This window comes from Hyla sarda, chromosome 4 (genome assembly GCF_029499605.1).
Source record: "Hyla sarda isolate aHylSar1 chromosome 4, aHylSar1.hap1, whole genome shotgun sequence".
NCBI lineage: Eukaryota > Metazoa > Chordata > Amphibia > Anura > Hylidae > Hyla > Hyla sarda.
This window is the reverse complement of record NC_079192.1, coordinates 24,168,622-24,188,884: the sequence shown is the minus strand read 5'-3', so window position 1 is coordinate 24,188,884 and position 20,263 is coordinate 24,168,622. Positions and strand designations below refer to the sequence as shown.

The following is a 20,263-nucleotide window of genomic DNA, read 5'->3' as shown; positions in this document are numbered from 1 at the left end:
GCCCCCATTTAAACAGCAGCAGGCCCCACCTTTAGACAGCAGCAGGGCCCCCCGTTTAGACAGCAGCAGGGCCCCCCATTTAGACAGCAGCAGGGCCCCCCGTTTAGTCTGCAGCAGCGAGTCCCCCCCCCCCCCGTAGACAGCAGGTCCCCCTGTTTAGACACCAGCAGGCCTCCCTGTAGACATTAGTAGCAGCCCCCCTCCTTACAGACAGCTCGCCTGCGGCTGTCCTCTGTCGGGTGCTGCCGCTCCACTGCCCCGTTCTCCCGTCCTCCCGTCCTCATCATGGCGTCCTATGGAGGAGCATGTGACATATACGTCACTCTGCTTCCTCCGTAGTGTTACGCTGGGCGCAGGGAAGGAGGTGGAGTGACGTCCTCCATGGAACACTATGATGCAGACGGGAGGATGGGAGAACGGGGCAGCAGCAGGTATCGGACATGGTATCGGGGTCATTAAACGAGTCCCCGATACCATGCAAAGGGATGCCCCCCTCCCATAGACTTGCATTGAGGGTGCTTGATTGTGATGTCACGAGCTGGGCGGGACCATGACATTACAAGCCTCCGCCCTGCATTGCCAGTCATACAGCAAGAAGCGAAGTTCGCTCCATGCACCTAATGTCTGGGGTGCCGCAGATGAGATCAGCGGCGGCCCCCCCATGATCAGACATCTTATCCCCTATCCTTTGGATAGGGGATAAGATGTCTAGGGGCGGAGTACCCTTTTAATGGACTGAACAAAGTCCAATACTGATTAACATAGGACCATTTCCCAAATGTAAAGTGGGTCTGTATAGGACCTTAAAAGTGTAGCAGACCATGTTTTTAAGTCCTGCAAAAAAAAAAAAAAAAAAAAAAAACATTTCCGTTCAGGAAATGGATCAAACCAAGTCCCTAAAAGACTATGTTGGGTCCATTTAACTCAGTGGGCCCGAAAGAATGAAGCCTTGGTGTGTATCAGCATATTTCAGAAGTATGTGGGCAAAACATGATATGGTTGGGCCCTAAGGTTGTTGTCTAAAAGGAACCCACTAGTCATGGACCACAACTAATCCCATGGGGCACTCTGTAGCACTATACAACATAGGAAGCCACTGGTGCATGTGATCTGCATCTTTGGACTTGGCTTCCATGATGTACCACCAAAAGAAAAGAACCTGGGGTCCTTGCTTCCATTTGTGTATTTGAAGCCACTTGAAGGTTCACTATTGGGTTATTTGAGATTCATCTCACAATAAAAAGACCCTAGTGACAAGTGATTGGCTCCAAAATCACTTCCATAAGGGGTGGTTCCATTACTGTATTTGAGTCTCGGCCCACTAGACCCACTTGCTTGGTCTTCCCAATACCCAGACCACACAGCAAAGCACAGAACCCTTAAAGGGATATTCCGGTGGAAACACTTTTTTTTTAATTTTTTTAAATCAACTGGTTCCAGAAAGTTAAACAGATTTGTAAATTACTTCTATATAAAAATCTTAATCCTTCCAGTACTTATCAGTTGCTGTATGCTCCACAGGAAGTTATTTTCTTTTTGAATTTCCTTTCTGTCTGACCACAGTGCTCTCTGCTGACACCTCTGTCTGTCTCAGGAACTGTCCAGAGCAGGATAGGTTTGCTATGAGGATTTACTCCTGTGATCAGACAGAAAAGAAATTTAAAAAGAAAAGAACCTTCTCTGGAGCATACAGCAGCTGATAAGTACTGGAAGGATTAAGATTTTTAAATAGAAGTAATTTACAAATCTGTTTAACGTTCTGGCACCAGTTGATTAAAAAAATAATAATAATGTTTTTCACCGGAGTACCCCTTTAAGGTACTAGCTAAAGAGTCCTAAAACTTAGAAGAACAACCCCTGGTATATTCGGCATACACATCTTGGCTCATTTGTCCTGGGAATATGTGGGTCTCAGATCAAACATTCCAATGATATCTTCTGACCTAAAGATAACTAGAAGTAACATTCCTATCAATCATGATGGTAACATTTGGCACATTTTTGCATTATGATGTATGTTTTGAATCTAATGGTCTTTTCGGACAGGTGGTCGTAGAGTAGAATGGGTGAGGAGATGGACAGTCTGGAAACACTTCAGAGATTACTTCCCCATAAAGGTAACCTAGCAACACCACCATCATTAACCTACCAACACCATCATCATCATTAACCTACCAACACCATCTGGAGCATACAGCAGCTGATAAGTACTGGAAGGATTAAGATTTTTATATAGCAGTAATTTACAAATCGGTTTAAATTTCTGGCACCAGTTGACTTGAGAACATTTGCTTTCCATCGGAATACCCCTTTAAGGAATGACAGATTGATTCAGGAGAGAGTATCCTGCCTGCAGAGTTTACAATCTACATTATATAATGTGGTTGATGCCTAATCTAATCCAATATAACTTTCCATTAACCTGGCAAAGATTGCAGAGGATTTTTTCTGATGATAAAACCTATTCATCTGTCTAACAAATGAACATATATTGGTAAATAATTATATTTTCATTCTTTTTGTGGTCTTTAATGCGTTACTTATCTACTCTATTGTCTTTATTGCCCACTTCCTGTTTAGCGCAAATTCTTTAACAGACTTCCTGTTTCTGTTGTACAATGTAGCCAGTAACTCTATCTCCCTCCCACTACACCTTCTTGAATAAAACTCCACCCACTACACAGGAGGGTAACACATTCATAGTGGGAGGGAGATAGAGCTAGTTGAATTCCCAGCTAGAGTGTGCAAGAGGAGCGGAAAGTCCATTACAGGATCTACATTAGACAGGAAGTTGGGCAATGCTCCACTTCTTATTTAGTTTACAGCTAGTAAAAGATTTTATGTTCCTGTTGTACACTCTAGCCGGGAACTCAGACAACTCTATCTCCCTCCTTTTTGACTATAACCCCACCAGCTACGCAGACAGGTAACTCCCACATAGTGGGAGGGAGATAGAGCTGGTTGAATTCCCAGCTAGAGTGTGCTGGAGGAGCAAAAAGTCAATTTCAGGATGTACATTAGACAGTAAGTGGGGTAATGAACACAACTGAGCATACCGTTTACACCGGAAGCAGAAGGAAGGCATGGAAGACCACAGAAAAGCAGTGAAATAACTTTATTTAACAATTTATGTTCATTAATTCGACAGGAAAAAATAGGTTTTCAAATTTGCTGCCTTAGTTAAAGGGGTAGTCCAGTGGTGAAAAACGTATCCCCTATCCTAAGGATAGGGGATAAGTTTGAGATTGCGGGGGGTCCGACCACTGGGCCCCCCCTGCGATCTCTCTGTACGTGGGCCAGGCTCCCCGGCCAGATAGCGGGTGTCGACCCGCGCACGAAGCGGCGGCCGACACTCCCCCTCAATACAGCGCTATGGCAGGGCCGGAGATTGCCGAAAGCAGCGCTCCGGCTCTGCCATAGAGTTGTATTGAGGGGGCGTGTCGGCCGCCGCTTCGTGCGGTGGTCAACACGCCCCCTTCCTTAGGATAGGGGATAAGTAGTTCACCACTGGACTGCTCCTTTAAATACCTGGGCCGAGGCAGAGTGATTTGTTGTCACCCCATCTGACACCTAGGACACAAGTTAGGCCTGACTATACCCCTGGTGATTAGGTAATAGTTTATTATTTTTACCTTATTAAGTTATTTATGCCTTTTTAACACTTTTGTTGAACCCCCAACAGCTCATTCAGTCGGCTTCGCTCAGTCCTGACAGGAACTATGTGCTTGGGTGTCACCCCCATGGCATCATTCCGGCATCAGCCTTCTGTAACTTTTCTACTGAGGCCACTGGTTTCTCCGAAAAATATCCAGGGGTCCGTCCATATCTTGCAGTCCTTGCAGGGGTCTTTAGGTTGCCTATATACCGTGAATATATCATGTCTGCAGGTAGGTGACAACAATTCTTAAAAAGGTTTTAAAAAGGTGCAGAAAAATCATAACCGCTCTCTTTCATCACAGCGCCACTCCTGTCCATGAGCTGTGCCTGGTATTACAACGGAACTGGAGAACTTTTATTTTCTACACTACTCCTTTAATAGAAGGCAATATAGCGGGTCTTTGCAGTCTGATTTGTAGCATTTAAAGGGGTATTCCAGGAAAAAAATACTTTTTTTTATATATCAACTGGCTCCAGAAAGTTAAACAGATTTGTAAATTACTTCTATTAAAAAATCTTAATCCTTCCAATAATTATGAGCTGCTGAAGCTGAGTTGTTCTTTTCTGTCTTGCAACAGTGCTCTCTGCTGACATCTCTGCTTGTCTCGGGAACTGCACAGAGTAGAAGAGGTTTGCTATGGGGATTTGCTTCTACTCTGGACTGTTCCTGAGACACGTATCATCAGAGAGCACTTAGACAGAAAAGAACAACTCAACTTCAGCAGCTAAAAAGTACTGAAAGGAATAAGATTTTTTAATTGAAGTAATTTACAAATCTGTTTAAATTTCTGGAGCTAGTTGATATATATAAAAAAGATTTTTCCTGGATAACCCCTTTAACATTGTAATTTGGTCCTCGCATAGCTTTCAGTTCATTCTTGTTTATTGTATGAAACTACAATGAAACTACATAGTGAAGTACTGCATATGACCACCAGGGGTGCAGTGGTATAGTGTAATGTGGTATAGTGTATTTGTACTCTATTCTAGGCAGAAGTAACATATTCCCACTGTAGTATATATATATACTGTATATATGTGGTGAGCTGAGGTTAATGGCTTGTTGTGTACTGATGGGGTGTTGTGACTGAGATTAGACTTTGTGACGCCAGGAGTGTTTAAAGGGGTACTCCGCTGCTTTGCGTTTGGAACAAACTGTTCCGAACGCTGGAGCCGGCGCCAGTAGCTCGTGACGTCATAGCTCTGCCCCCTCATGACGTCACACCCTGCCCCCTCAATGCAAGTTTATGGGAGGGGGCGTGACAGCCATCACGCCCCCTCCCATAGACTTGCATTGAGGGGGCGGGGTTGTGACATCATGAGGGGGCGGGGCTACAACGTCACGAGCTCCCAGCGCCGGCTCCAGCGTTCGGAACAGTTTGTTCCAAACACTAAGCAGCGGAGTACCCCTTTAACCACTACACTACCAAGGATAAGCGGTTGCGTGTGCCAGGCGTCTGGCAAGAAATACCTCAAAAGCCAGGTTAGTGAAACCACTTTAACTTTACTTCAGGAATTTGCAACGTTATCCAGACAGGAACAGTTCACTTAGTGCAATTTTCCCTGAAGAATGCAACAAAGAACCACACTTGCTTTTGGGCACTATGGGATTTGTAGTCCTTGCAGATTAAAGGAGTAGTCCAGTGGTGACCCAGTGGTGAACAACTTATCCCCTATCCTAAGGATGGGGGATAAGTTGCAGATCGCGGGGGGTCCGACCGCTGGGGCCCCCTGCGATCTCCTGTACGGGGCCCCGACACCCCGCGGGAAGGGGGCGTGTCGACCTCCGCACGAAGCGGCGGCCGACACGCCCCCTCAATACAACTCTATGGCGGAACCGAAGCGCTGCCTTCGGCAATCTCCGGCTCTGCCATAGAGATGTATTGAGGGAGCGTGTCGGCCGCCGCTTCGTGCAGAGGTCGACACCCGCTATCTGGCCGGAGAGCCGGGGCCCCGTACAGAGAGATCGCAGGGGGCCCCAGCGGTCGGACCCCCCGCGATCTCAAACTTATACCCCATCTTTAGGATAGGGGATAAGTTTTTCACCACTGGACTACCCCTTTAACTTGTGACTTAGACTTAGCTGAGACTTGTCTGAACTCAAATTGGAGAGACTGACTGACTGACTTATTGACTTGACTTAGGTGACCTTGACTGACTTGTTTAGACTTGATTGAAGACAGTTGAGAAGATATAGGGGGGTATTTATCAAAGGATTAATGTGTCTTTTATTGCGTATGTTTGGCGCATTATTTTGGCGCAGTGTCTTCTTGCGCCAAAGTTTGACGCATTCTCTCCACTGTCATTTTGTAAACTTGCTAGGATTTTGATGGTTCTGTGTATGATTTTTTGCAGTGGTCAGTCATTTATCATTTGCCAACAATATTATGACATGGAAAACACACATACCAAAGGAACAATATGGTATGCACCAAAGTTATTAAAGGACATGCACCAAAATGATACATTTGGCCCACGTCCATAAAAACCAAAGTAAAAAAAAAAAAGGGTAAAAAGAAACTGACAACAGGTAAAAATGGAAAAAAAAAAAACCCCATAGACTTAGAGACAGAAGAGATGGCTGCCACCGGCCTAAGCTTTCTACATTCAGGGTTCCAGGGTTAGGGCTTACCACCAGGATGAACCCATCTGGACCGGAGTTGCCTGAGGCTTTCTGTCATGTTTTCCATTCGGTGCTGGACTTGTTTGAACTTGACTGGACGTAAAAATGACCTGTTTGGTGGGAATCCGTATGTGAGCGGTCAGTCTCTCAGGAACTGGTAGATAAAGAAGTAGACATGGATCCTGTCCCCATTAGAGGTATGGGGCAGGTATAGAACAGAGATGCTTCACCTTCCTCTGACTGGACTTAGACTAACTAACTCCTCCCTGTCTAGATAGACCTGGGTGGTGCAGGACAGGAGGCCCTGATGGGCCAAAGTGCTCATGTGGTTCTCTGTGCATTCTTCTGCACAGACAAAATTAACTCTTTCATGCTAGTAACAAAATACCCCGACATTGAGTATATGACATTGAATTGAAATACATTGTAAATCACAATACAAGTAACCTGAGCTGTGGTCCGGAGTAGACACTGCAAAGTGACATCCACCTGACAGGGCAGGTAGACAGGTGTGTTCTGTAGCGGGACACCATTTATGATATATAAAATAAATTATATATATATACAGTACAGACCAAAAGTTTGGATACACCTTCTCATTCAGAGTTTTCATTATTTTCATGACTATGATAATTGTAGATTCACATTGAAGGCATCAAAACTATGAATTACCACACGTGGAATTATATACATAACAAAAAAGTGTGAAACAACTGAAAATCTGTCATATTCTGGGTTTTTCCTTTTGCTTTGATTACTGCTTTGCACACTCTTGGCATTCTCTTGATGAGCTGTAGTCACCTGAAATGGTCTTCCAACAGTCTTGAAGGAGTTCCCATGATGCTTAGCACTTGTTGGCCCTTTTTGCCTTCACTCTGCGGTCCAGCTCACCCCAAACCATCTCTATTGGGTTCAGGTCCGGTGACTATGGAGGCCAGGTCATCTGGCGCAGCACCCCATCACTCTCCTTCTTGGTCAAATAGTCCTTACACAGCCTGGAGGTGTTTGGGGTCATTGTCCTGTGGAAAAATAAATGATGGTCCAACTAAACGCAAACCGGATGGAATAGCAGCCGCTGCAAGATGCTGTTGTAGCCATGCTGGTTCAGTATGCCTTCAGAATAAATCCACAACAGTGTCACCAGCAAGGCACCCCCCCCCATCACACCTCCTCCTCCACACCATCACACCTCCTCCTCCACACCATCACACCTCCTCCCCCACACCATCACACCTCCTCCTCCACACCATCACACCTCCTCCCCCACACCATCACACCTCCTCCTCCACACCATCACACCTCCTCCCCCACACCATCACACCTCCTCCTCCACACCATCACACCTCCACCCCCACACCATCACACCTCCACCCCCACACCATCACACCTCCTCCTCCACACCAGCACACCTCCACCCCCACACCATCACACCTCCTCCACCACACCATCACACCTCCTCCACCACACCATCACACCTCCTCCTCCACACCATCACACCTCCACCCCCACACCATCACACCTCCTCCACCACACCATCACACCTCCTCCACCACACCATCACACCTCCTCCTCCACACCATCACACCTCCACCCCCACACCATCACACCTCCTCCACCACACCATCACACCTCCTCCTCCACACCATCACACCTCCTCCTCCACACCATCACACCTCCACCCCCACACCATCACACCTCCTCCACCACACCATCGCACCTCCTACTCCACACCATCGCACCTCCTCCTCCACACCATCACACCTCCTCCTCCACACCAGCACACCTCCTCCTCCACACCATCACACCTCCTCCCCCACACCATCACACCACCTCCTGCACACCAGCACACCTCCTCCCCCCCCACCATCACACCTCCTCCTCCACACCATCACACCTCCTCCTCCACACCATCACACCTCCTCCTCCACACCATCACACCTCCTCCTCCACACCAGCACACCTCCTCCTCCACACCATCACACCTCCTCCTCCACACCATCACACCTCCTCCCCCCCACCATCACACCTCCTCCTCCACACCATCACACCTCCTCCTCCACACCATCACACCTCCTCCTCCACACCATCACACCTCCTCCTCCACACCATCACACCTCCTCCTCCACACCAGCACACCTGTGAAGTGAAAATCATTTCAGGTGACTACCTCTTGAATCTCAACAAGAGAATGCCAAGAGTGTGCAAAGCAGTAATCAAAGCAAAAGGAAGAACCTAGAATATGACAGATTTTCAGTTGTTTCACACTTTTTTGTTATGTATATAATGACACGTGTTAATTCATAGTTTTGATGCCTTCAGTGTGAATCTACAATTTTCATAGTCGTGAAAACAAGGAAAACTCTGAATGAGAAGGTGTGTCCAAACGTTTGGTCTGTACTGTGTATATATATATATATATATATATATTTTTTTTTTTTTTTTTTTTTTTTTTTTTTATATGGTCTATGTAATGCATTAATAGTACAAATTCTAAAATAACTTGGTTTCTTCTTAACTCCATCTTGATCTCCTCCTTATCATCATCATCATCATCCTCTTCCCTAGGAATGGCTCCTGTGAGTAAAGACAGCCTGAAGTACCTCCTGACCTGCTGCGGTACTGGCAATGCCGTCTTTATTATAGTCGGAGGAGCGGCTGAGTCCTTACAGAGCAGTCCAGGGGAACATACAATAACACTGAGCAACAGAAGGGGCTTTGTAAGACTCGCCTTGGAAAACGGGTAAGACATAGTAACATAGTAATACAGTTTATAAGGTTGAAAAAAGACCATCAAGTCCATCAAGTTCAACCTATAACCCTAATGAGTCCCTACTGAGTTGATCCAGAGGAAGGCAAAAAACCCTGATACAAGAGGCAAAAATTCCTTCCCGACTCCAAATATGGCATCAGAATAAATCCCTGGATCAACCTTCTGTCCCTATAAATCTAGTATACATAACCAGCAATGTTATTACTCTCCAAAAATGCATCCAGACCCGTTTTGAACTCTATTACAGAGTTCCCCAAGGTCCACCTCCTCAGGGAGAGAATTCCACAGTCTCACTGCTCTTACAGTAAAGAACCCCAGTCTGTGCTGGTGTAGAAACCTTCTTTCCTCTAGACGTAGAGGATGCCCCTTGTTATAGATACAGTCCTGGGTATAAATAGATCATGGAGAGATCTCTGTACAGTCCCCTGATATATTTATACATAGTTATTAGGTCTCCCCTAAGCCTTCTTTTTTCTAAACTAAATAACCCCAATTCTGATAATCTTTCTGGGTACTGTAGTCCTCCCATTCCCCGTATTACTCTGGTTGCCCGTCTTTGAACCCTCTCCAGCTCCACTATATCTTTCTTGTACACTGGTGCCCAGTACTGTACACAGTATTCTATGTGTGGTCTGACCAGTACTGTACACAGTATTCTATGTGTGGTCTGACCAGTACTGTACACAGTATTCTATGTGTGGTCTGACTAGTAATTTGTACAGCGGTAGAATTATTTCCTTGTCGTGGGCATCTATGCCCCTATTGATGCCCCCCATGATTTTATTAGCCTTGGCAGCAGCTGCCCGACACTGGTCACTACAGCTAAATTTACTGTTAACTAAGACTCCTAAGTCCTTTTCCACGTCAGTCGTCTCAAGTGTTCTCCCATTTAATACATAATCCCAGCCCGGATTTTTCCTCCCCATGTGCATTACTTTACATTTAGCAGTGTTGAACCTCATCTGCCACTTCTCAACCCAAACCCCCAACCTATCCAGATCCATTTGTAACAGTGCACTGTCGTCTATTGTGTTATCTACTATACACAGTGCACTGTCCTCTATTGTGTTGACCACTTTACAGAGTTTAGTATCATCTGCAAAGATTACTACTTTACTATTCAACCCCTCTACAAGGACAGGACCCAAGACTGACCCCTGTGGTCCCCACTAGTAACAGTCACCCAATCAGAATAAGTACCATTAATAACCACCCTCTGTTTCCTATCACTGAGCCAGTTACTTACCCACTTACACACATTTTCCCCCAGCCCAATCCTTCTCATTTTATGCACCAACCTTTTATGTGGAACCGTATCAAATGCTTTGGAAAAATCCAGATATACGACATCCAGCGATTCCCCCTGGTCCAGTCTGGAGCTCACCTCCTCATAAAAGCTGATCAGGTTAGTTTGACAGGACCGATCCCTCATAAATCCATGCTGATATGGAGTCATACATTTATTTTTATCAAGATACTCCAAAATAGCATCTCTTAGAAAACCCTCAAACAATTTGTATACAACCGAGGTTAAACTAACAGGTCTATAATTCCCGGGGTCACCTTTTGTCCCCTTTTTAAATATTGCCACCACATTTGCCATGCGCCAGTCCTAGGGAACAGTCCCTGTCACTATAGAGTCCCTGAATATAAAAAATAGGGGTCTGTCTATTACATTACTTAATTCCTTTATAACACGGGGGTGAATGCCATCTGGACCTGGAGATTTGTTTATTTTGATTTTTTGTAGGCGACATTGTATTTCTTCCTGAGTTAGACAGGTGATCTGTACTTCTTCCTGGGTTAGACAGCTGACCTGTACTTCTTCCTGGGTTAGACAGGTGACCTGTACTTCTTCCTGGGTTAGACAGGTGACCTGTACTGGGGAGTTTATCTTATCTCGCTGTATTTCACCTGTCATTTCAATTTCCTTGGTGAACCCAGTGGAGAAGAATTTGTTTAATATATTTGTTTTTTCCTGATCCCCATTTATAATTTCTTCTTTATCGTTTTTTAAAGGGCCTACACTTTCATTTTGACCTTTTTGCTATTTATATAGTTAAAGAACATAACAGGGTTAGTTTTACTCTCTTTGGCAATGAGTCTTTCTGTCTTTGTGCTTTTATCAGTTTTTTTTTACATATTTTACATTTTTCTCTATAGCTTTTTAATGCTTCTTCACTGCGTTGATCGAACTTTGCCTTCCTAAAGTTCATTGTTTTTGTAGCCCCTTGAGCAAGAGCAATAGGTAAAATATTAAAAGGCGAATCTGCTCATCTACATTTCTGCTTTACAAAGTCTGTGATTAAGTAGACTCCATTCACACCCAGAGCTGCATGCAGGAAGTAGTCAGTCCTGCTTCTTTTATGGGACCTTTGCTGAAGTGACTGCGGGGTTGTCTCCAGTTGGAAGCTAGGACAATTATAAAAGCCAGAGACACTCTTTGTTTTCAGTTTCTGGTCTGGATCAGTGTAGATCCCTAATGGCAGAATCCACTTCTTTTTCATAGTTCCTTAAAGAGATACTCCAATGCCCCAGCGTTCGGAACTAAATGTGCTGGCTGCGGGGGTCGTGACGTCACGGCCATGCCCCCTCAATGCAAGTCTATGGGAGGGGGTGTGGTGACCGTCACGTCCCCTCCTATAGACTTGCATTGAGGGGGCCCCGTCCCCTCCCATAGACTTGCATTGGGGGGCCTGTCCATGACATCACAACCCTACAGCTTGCACCCAGTGTTGGGGCAGTGGAGTACCCCTTTAAACCCTAGGTGACCCATGACATACATGTACATCATGGTGCCCTGGTACATTTACGTCATGAACATGAAGCGAGTGCAGGAGCTGGGACCTCGCCACTAATGACATCAGTGATCACGCAGATGGCCATCATTAACCCTATAGATGCCATGGTCAATGCCGATAATGACATCTATAAGCAAAATGGAAGTGCAATTGTGGGGTCCGACTAGCGCAAGTAGCCGCCAAAGGTCTCTGGCACGCAAAATGACCGATCTTCCTGTGCAGCCTGCAGAGCCAGGCTGTACAAGAAGAGTGCCAATAGTACTGATCAGTACTATGATTTTACAGTACTGAACAGTACATAGCAATCTAATGATTACTTTGAGGACTTAAAAACATGTAAAATAAATATTTCGATTTTTTTTTTAAGAATATATAAAAGCCCCTCCCCCTCAATAAAAAAAATATATAAATCACTCCCTTTGAAAAAACAAAAAAAAACAACAACATATTTGGTATTGCTGCTTGCCGAAATGTCTGAACTATGAAAATATTGTGTTTATAATGTTTAATATAGTAATATGTAAAGGTTAAAAAAAATACCAAACAAAAAATAAATAAATATATATATATATATATATATATATATATAAAGAATCCTCCATGTTGGTTCTTGCACCCCACCCACCTCTATCAGGTGTATATAAGGTGATTTGGATGTTCCAGATTCTGCAATACCTGCTGATCTATTCACACAGAGGCGTATTCATAGTGTAAGGTCCGTCCCAATGAGGTCACCTTACCGTGGTGGGACGGTCCAAGCTATTTGGCCGCCAAAGTGCAAGCTAAGTATCTCACTATTTCATTACTGCACCATAGCTGAATAGCTTCTCATGTTGTATCTATATACTCATGTTTTATCTATATCTTTGTGCTAGCAGTGTGCTGCTGTATTCTCCTGTTGCTATATATATATATATATATATATATATATATATATATATATATATATTGTATGAAAAGCATTCAAAAAGTCCCAACAAAACAAAAATGGCATTGATAAAAACTACAGATCACTGCGCAAAATAATTATCCCTCATACATCCTCGTTTATGGAAAATAAGAAAATTAAGAAAATGATAGGGGTCAGAATTCAAAAATGTTTTACATACTTATTTTGTCAAAAATTTTGACTATTTTTAAATGCAGTACAATAATAGATATTAGCATGTAAACATCAGGATCACTTTAATCCTATCGACCAACAATTTTAACCGTAAAATGCACTTAGTAAAAACAAAACCACTGAAAATTGCTAAATTGTGTTTTTTTTCCAATTTCTCCCCGGAATTTTATTTATTTTTTTTTTAACTTCGCGGTACATTTTATGGTAAAATGAAAGGTGATATTACAAAGTTCAATTGGTTGCACAAAAAACAAGCCTTCATATGGGACTGATGATGGAAAAATAAGCGTTAAAAGGTAAAGGGTTAAAAAAAATGTCATTATTATTATTGTTATATTGTTATTGTTGTTTATTAATTCCTTCAAAACGGACATATTTGCGGCCACTGCATACCACAAAAAAGGTGGGATTATTATGATGTGGGAGTGGTCACTACAAAAGGGAGTGGCTTCATTCTACTAGAGGTAAGGCTAATACTGTTTCCCAAAATCCTGGTAATCCCCCTTGTAATTCCTGTTATATATTTCAGGGCGGACCTGGTTCCTGTGTATTCCTTTGGTGAGAACGATATCTTCGAACAAGTGCGTTTCCCCCCGGATTCTTGGGCCTGGAAACTTCAGCTCCTGTTCCAGAAACATGTCGGTTTTGCCCCCTGTCTTTTTAAAGGCACAGGAGTATTTGGGCAGGACAGCTGGGGTCTCAACCCATTCCCTCGACCACTCACCTCTGTAGGTAAGTAATACTTTCCGATTTGAGAACATAGCCCCAAAAAAAATGAAGACCCTTTCAGTAGCTGGTTGTCACCACCGCACTCGCCATCTCCTATAACATCCGGGTGCCCTCATACTATGTTTTCTACTTCATTTCTTGCTTATGTTGCATTGGGGAAGGTCTTAAAGGGGTACTCCGCCTCTAGACATCTTATCCCCTATCCAAAGAACGTAGCTGTTGGGGCTGATCAAAGGTGATGCCATTACTCAGGGGCGTGGCTTAAGATCAGAGACAAGATCCAGCAATGCCTCCTTAGACAGCCGAGGATGATGCATCATTTCCGGAGAGAGGGAGGAGCCAGGGAGCTGCTGGGATGACACCACACTGACAATGTGGTGCGCCACGGGGTGTGATGTGAGGTGTAAGGGGCAGATGGTGTTGCCCAGGGGTAGATGGTGTTAAATCCTTCATGTTCGTGATGCCAGGGCGTGGTTTGCCCTAGCAACAAAAGGTAGCACCGCTAGTCCTAGGTTAAGTAGGGCAAATAATAGTCCAAGGCCAGGTTAAGGTTAACGGTAGCTTTTTACTGAGGTAGACAGATGGTACAGTCTTTACAGCTCGGCCAGGATCCCAGAGAAGTGACCAGTTACACAGGGGACTCTGTCAAGTCACTGGGACTTGCAGTGACTTGACAGACTTTAGTGCAGACACACTGACTATAACTGACTTGACTGTAGGTAGTGACAGCAGACAGAGATGACTTACTGACTTGTGGCTGTAATTTAGACTTGACCCCTCCAGATGTGCTGGACACTGGATCTGAGACGTCTGGACTGGACTGGACCTCAGGATCTAAGAGAGAGATTGTAGTACCTCCCCCTCTTATGAAGGGGGCTGAGCAAGGAGCCCATAGGCTAGCTGCGGGTCATCTGGTCACCTGGTGCTCTCTGGGTAACAAAACATTGGACTTAAACATGTGACAACCATTATCATGTGACTAACAATCATGTGACCATATGAAAGTTCCTTTACCCTTAGTATATAACTTATACACATTAACACTGCAGGAGAGCCCTGAGGACGTACAGGGACTTAACCTGACAGGACTGTAGGAGCATATCCCGTACTGGGACATCACATACTCAACTTCCTGTCAGGAGAGAGGGAGGAACTGGGGAGCTGGAGACAACACTGACAATAAGAGAACTACACAATTTCCTGTCATGAGAGAGGGAGGAGCCGGAGAGAGACAACACCAAACTGACAATGAGAGGACCACACAACTTTTTGTCAGGAGAGAGAGAGAGAGAGAGAGGAGTCAGGTAGCTGCTAAGACAACACCACACCGACAATAAAAGGACTACACAACTTCCTGTCAGGGGCGAATCACACTAAAACGTTTATTTAAATACAACTTTCTGATACCAGAATAACCTTTTAACCATTGCTTTTTCTATGTCGGTGCGTTGGTCAAATAGTTGACCTTGGTGTCTTGGCTTTCAGTATAGCTAGATAAACCAGTGTCTAGGTGAGATAATCTGCAGCATGCCAGACATATAGTTTGCACTATAAAATCCACTATGAATCTGGTATATTGCATTTTGTGTCTGGGTGAGATAGTCTGCAGCATGCCATTCTGGGCTAATGTGTATAACTTCAGGTAAACTTATCTGCGCTGGTATAAATTCTGAGATGCTGGGTGAGATGCTCTGCACAAACAAGAGCACATGTTGTGTACATAAAGCCTGGGTGAGGTGATCTTTGGCTCGCCATGCTGGGTTGTGTACCATGTATAGGGGAGAAGGAGTCTACAACATAGAATGATGACCTGGAGCTAAGCTGGTGCACCTTGTGTGGGTAAGATGATCTGCAGTATGCTAATCTTTACTGCTGTACCTTATGTCTAGGTAAGATGATCTGCAGTACGCTAAGCTGGTTTACATTATGTCTGGGTGAGGATAATATGCAGAATGGTAAGTGCACCTTATGTCTGGGCACGATGATCTGCGGTCTGCCAGGATACGTTAGTGTCTTTTGTGTCTGGATGAGATGATCTGCAGAATGCTAGGTGCACCTTATGTCTGGGTGAGATGGTCTGCAGAATGCAAGATGCACCTTATGTGCGGGTGATGTTATCTACACTTTATGTCTGGGTGAGACAGTCTGCAGAATGCTAGGTGCACTTTTTGTCGTGGTGAGATGATCTGCAGGATGCTAGGCACTTAAAGGGGTAGTCCAGTGGTGAAAAACGTATCCCCTATCCTAAGGATAGGGGATAAGTTTGAGATCGCGGGGGGTCTGACCGCTGGAGCCCCCTGCGATCTCTCTGTACGGGGCCCCGGCTCTCCGGCCAGATAGCAGGTGTCGACCTCCGCACGAAGCGGCGGCCGACACACCCCCTCAATACATCTCTATGGCAGAGCCGGAGATTCCTGAAGGCAGCGCTTCGGCTCTGCCATAGAGTTGTATTGAGGGGGCGTGTCGGCCGCCGCTTCGTGCGCAGGTTGACACGCCCCCTTCCCGCGGGCTGTCGGGGCTCCGTACAGGAGATCGCAGGGGGCCCCAGTGGTCGGACCCCCCGCGATCTCAAACTTATCCCCTATCCTTAGGATAGGGGATAAGTTGCTCACCACTGAGTCACCACTGGACTACTCCTTTAATGTCTGGTGAGATGATCTGCAGGATGCTATGTGCACTTTATGTCTGGTGAGATGATCTGCAGAATGTTATGTTTACTTTATGTCTGGTGAGATGATCTGCAGGATGCTAGGTGCGCCTCATGTCTGGTGAGATGATCTGCAGAATGCTAGGTGCACTTCATTTCTGGTGAGATGATCTGCAGGATGCTATGTTTACTTTATGTTTGGTGAGATGATCTGCAGAATGTTATGTTTACTTCATGTCTGGTGAGATGATCTGCAGAATGCTAGGTGCACTTCATGTCTGGTGAGATGATCTGCAGGATGCTATGTGCACTTCATGTCTGGTGAGATGATCTGCAGAATGCTATGTTTACTTTATGTCTGATAAGATGATCTGCAGGATGCTATGTCTACTTTATGTCTGGTGAGATGATCTGCAGGATGCTGTTAACTTTATGTCTAGTGAGATGATCTGCAGGATGCTATGTTTACTTTATGTCTAGTGAGATGATCTGCAGGATGCTATGTTTACTTTATGTCTAGTGAGATGATCTGCAGGATGCTAAGTGCGCCTTATGTCTGGTGAGATTATCTCAGGATTCTATGTGCACTTTATGTCTAGTGAGATGATCTGCAGAATTTTATGTGCACTTTTGTCTTGGTGAGATGATCTGCAATATGCTAGGCGCACCTTATGTCTGGATGAAATGATCTGCAGGATGTTAGATGCACTTTATATCTGGGTGAGATGGTCTGCGGCCTGCCAGGTTGAGCCGGTGTACATTATGTCTGGTGAGATGATCTGCAGAATGTTAGATGCACCTTATATCTGGGTGAGATGGTCTGCGGCCTGCCAGGCATAGCCGGTGTACATTATGTCTGGTGAGATGATCTGCAGGAGGCTGGGTACACCTTATATCTGGGTGAGATGGTCTGCGGCCTGCCAGGCTGAGCCGGTGTACATTATGTCTGGTGAGATGATCTGCAGGAAGCTGGGTACACCTTATATCTGGGTGAGATGGTCTGCGGCCTGCCAGGCTGAGCCGGTGTACATTATGTCTGGTGAGATGATCTGCAGGAGGCTGAGTACACCTTATATCTGGGTGAGATGGTCTACGGCCTGCCAGGCTGAGCCGGTGTACATTATGTCTGGTGAAATGATCTGCAGGATGTTAGATGCACCTTATTTCTGGGTGAGATGGTCTGCGGCCTTTCAGGCTGAGCCGGTGTACATTATGTCTGGTGAGATGGTCTGCAGGAGTCTGGGTACACCTTATATCTGGGTGAGATGGTCTGCAGCCTGCCAGGCTGAGCCGGTGTACATTATGTCTGATGAGATGGTCTGCAGGAGTCTGGGTACACCTTATATCTGGGTGAGATGGTCTGCGGCCTGCCAGGCTGAGCCGGTGTACATTATGTCTGGTGAGATGATCTGCAGGATGTTAGATGCACCTTATATCTGGGTGAGATGGTCTGCGGCCTGTCAGGCTGAGCCGGTGTACATTATGTCTGGTGAGATGATCTGCAGGATGTTAGATGCACCTTATATCTGGGTGAGATGGTCTGCGGCCTGCCAGGCTGAGCCGGTGTACATTATGTCTGGTGAGATGATCTGCAGAAAGCTGGGTACACCTTATATCTGGGTGAGATGGTCTGCGGCCTGCCAGGCTGAGCCGGTGTACATTATGTCTGGTGAGATGATCTGCAGGAGGCTGAGTACACCTTATATCTGGGTGAGATGGTCTGCGGCCTGCCAGGCTGAGCCGGTGTACATTATGTCTGGTGAAATGATCTGCAGGATGTTAGATGCACCTTATTTCTGGGTGAGATGGTCTGCGGCCTTTCAGGCTGAGCCGGTGTACATTATGTCTGGTGAGATGGTCTGCAGGAGTATGGGGACACCTTATATCTGGGTGAGATGGTCTGCAGCCTGCCAGGCTGAGCCGGTGTACATTATGTCTGATGAGATGGTCTGCAGGAGTCTGGGTACACCTTATATCTGGGTGAGATGGTCTGCGGCCTGCCAGGCTGAGCCGGTGTACATTATGTCTGGTGAGATGATCTGCAGGATGTTAGATGCACCTTATATCTGGGTGAGATGGTCTGCGGCCTGTCAGGCTGAGCCGGTGTACATTATGTCTGGCGAGATGATCTGCAGGATGTTAGATGCACCTTATATCTGGGTGAGAGGGTCTGCGGCCTGCCAGGTTGAGCCGGTGTACATTATGTCTGGTGAGATGATCTGCAGAATGTTAGATGCACCTTATATCTGGGTGAGATGGTCTGCGGCCTGTCAGGCTGAGCCGGTGTACATTATGTCTGGTGAGATGGTCTGCGGCCTGTCAGGCTGAGCCGGTGTACATTATGTCTGGTGAGATGATCTGCAGGATGTTAGATGCACCTTATATCTGGGTGAGATGGTCTGCGGCCTGCCAGGCTGAGTCGGTGTACATTATGTCTGGTGAGATGATCTGCAGGATGTTAGATGCACCTTATATCTGGGTGAGATGGTCTGCGGCCTGCCAGGCTGAGCCGGTGTACATTATGTCTGGTGAGATGGTCTGCGGTCTGTCAGGCTGAGCCGGTGTACATTATGTCCGGTGAGATGATCTGCAGGATGTTAGATGCACCTTATATCTGGGTGAGATGGTCTGCGGCCTGCCAGGCTGAGCCGGTGTACTTTCTGTCCGGTGAGATGATCTGCAGGATGTTAGATGCACCTTATATCTGGGTGAGATGGTCTGCGGCCTGCCAGGCTGAGCCGGTGTACATTATGTCTGGTGAGATGATCTGCAGGATGTTAGATGCACCTTATATCTGGGTGAGATGGTCTGCGGCCTGTCAGGCTGAGCCGGTGTACATTATGTCTGGTGAGATGATCTGCAGGATGTTAGATGCACCTTATATCAGGGTGAGATGGTCTGCGGCCTGTCAGGCTGAGCTGGTGTACATTATGTCTGGTGAGATGGTCTGCGGCCTGTCAGGCTGAGCCGGTGTACATTATGTCTGGTGAGATGATCTGCAGGATGTTAGATGCACCTTATATCTGGGTGAGATGGTCTGCGGCCTGCCAGGCTGAGCCGGTGTACATTATGTCTGGTGAGATGATCTGCAGGATGTTAGATGCACCTTATATCTGGGTGAGATGGTCTGCGGCCTATCAGGCTGAGCCGGTGTACATTATGTCTGGTGAGATGATCTGCAGGATGTTAGATGCACCTTATATCTGGGTGCGATGGTCTGCGGCCTGCCAGGCTGAGCCGGTGTACATTATGTCTGGTGAGATGATCTGCAGGATGTTAGATGCAACTTATATCTGGGTGAGATGGTCTGCGGCCTGTCAGGCTGAGCCGGTGTACATTATGTCTGGTGAGATGATCTGCAGGATGTTAGATGCACCTTATATCTGGGTGAGATGGTCTGCGGCCTATCAGGCTGAGCCGGTGTACATTATGTCTGGTGAGATGGTCTGCGGCCTGCCAGGCTGAGCCGGTGTACATTATGTCTGGTGAGATGATCTGCAGGATGTTAGATGCACCTTATATCTGGGTGAGATGGTCTGCGGCCTGTCAGGCTGAGCCGGTGTACATTATGTCTGGTGAGATGATCTGCAGGATGTTAGATGCACCTTATATCTGGGTGAGATGGTCTGCGGCCTGCCAGGCTGAGCCGGTGTACATTATGTCTGGTGAGATGATCTGCAGGATGTTAGATGCACCTTATATCTGGGTGAGATGGTCTGCGGCCTATCAGGCTGAGCCGGTGTACATTATGTCTGGTGAGATGATCTGCAGGATGTTAGATGCACCTTATATCTGGGTGCGATGGTCTGCGGCCTGCCAGGCTGAGCCGGTGTACATTATGTCTGGTGAGATGATCTGCAGGATGTTAGATGCAACTTATATCTGGGTGAGATGGTCTGCGGCCTGTCAGGCT

The 20,263-nt window shown here is 46.0% G+C and overlaps 1 protein-coding gene across 3 annotated transcripts in view; it reads left to right on the top strand.

The window, feature by feature from the left end:
• Nucleotides 1-20,263, top strand: part of LOC130366765 (diacylglycerol O-acyltransferase 2-like) — a 44,973-nt gene that overhangs the window by 21,135 nt on the left and 3,575 nt on the right. For all 3 annotated transcript variants that reach the window (XM_056569100.1, XM_056569102.1, XM_056569101.1), the window contains 4 exons: nt 2,047-2,117; nt 3,683-3,887; nt 8,846-9,020; nt 13,504-13,706. In XM_056569100.1, the coding sequence (XP_056425075.1) occupies nt 2,047-2,117; nt 3,683-3,887; nt 8,846-9,020; nt 13,504-13,706 (654 nt within the window). The remainder of the gene's footprint in view (nt 1-2,046; nt 2,118-3,682; nt 3,888-8,845; nt 9,021-13,503; nt 13,707-20,263) is intronic.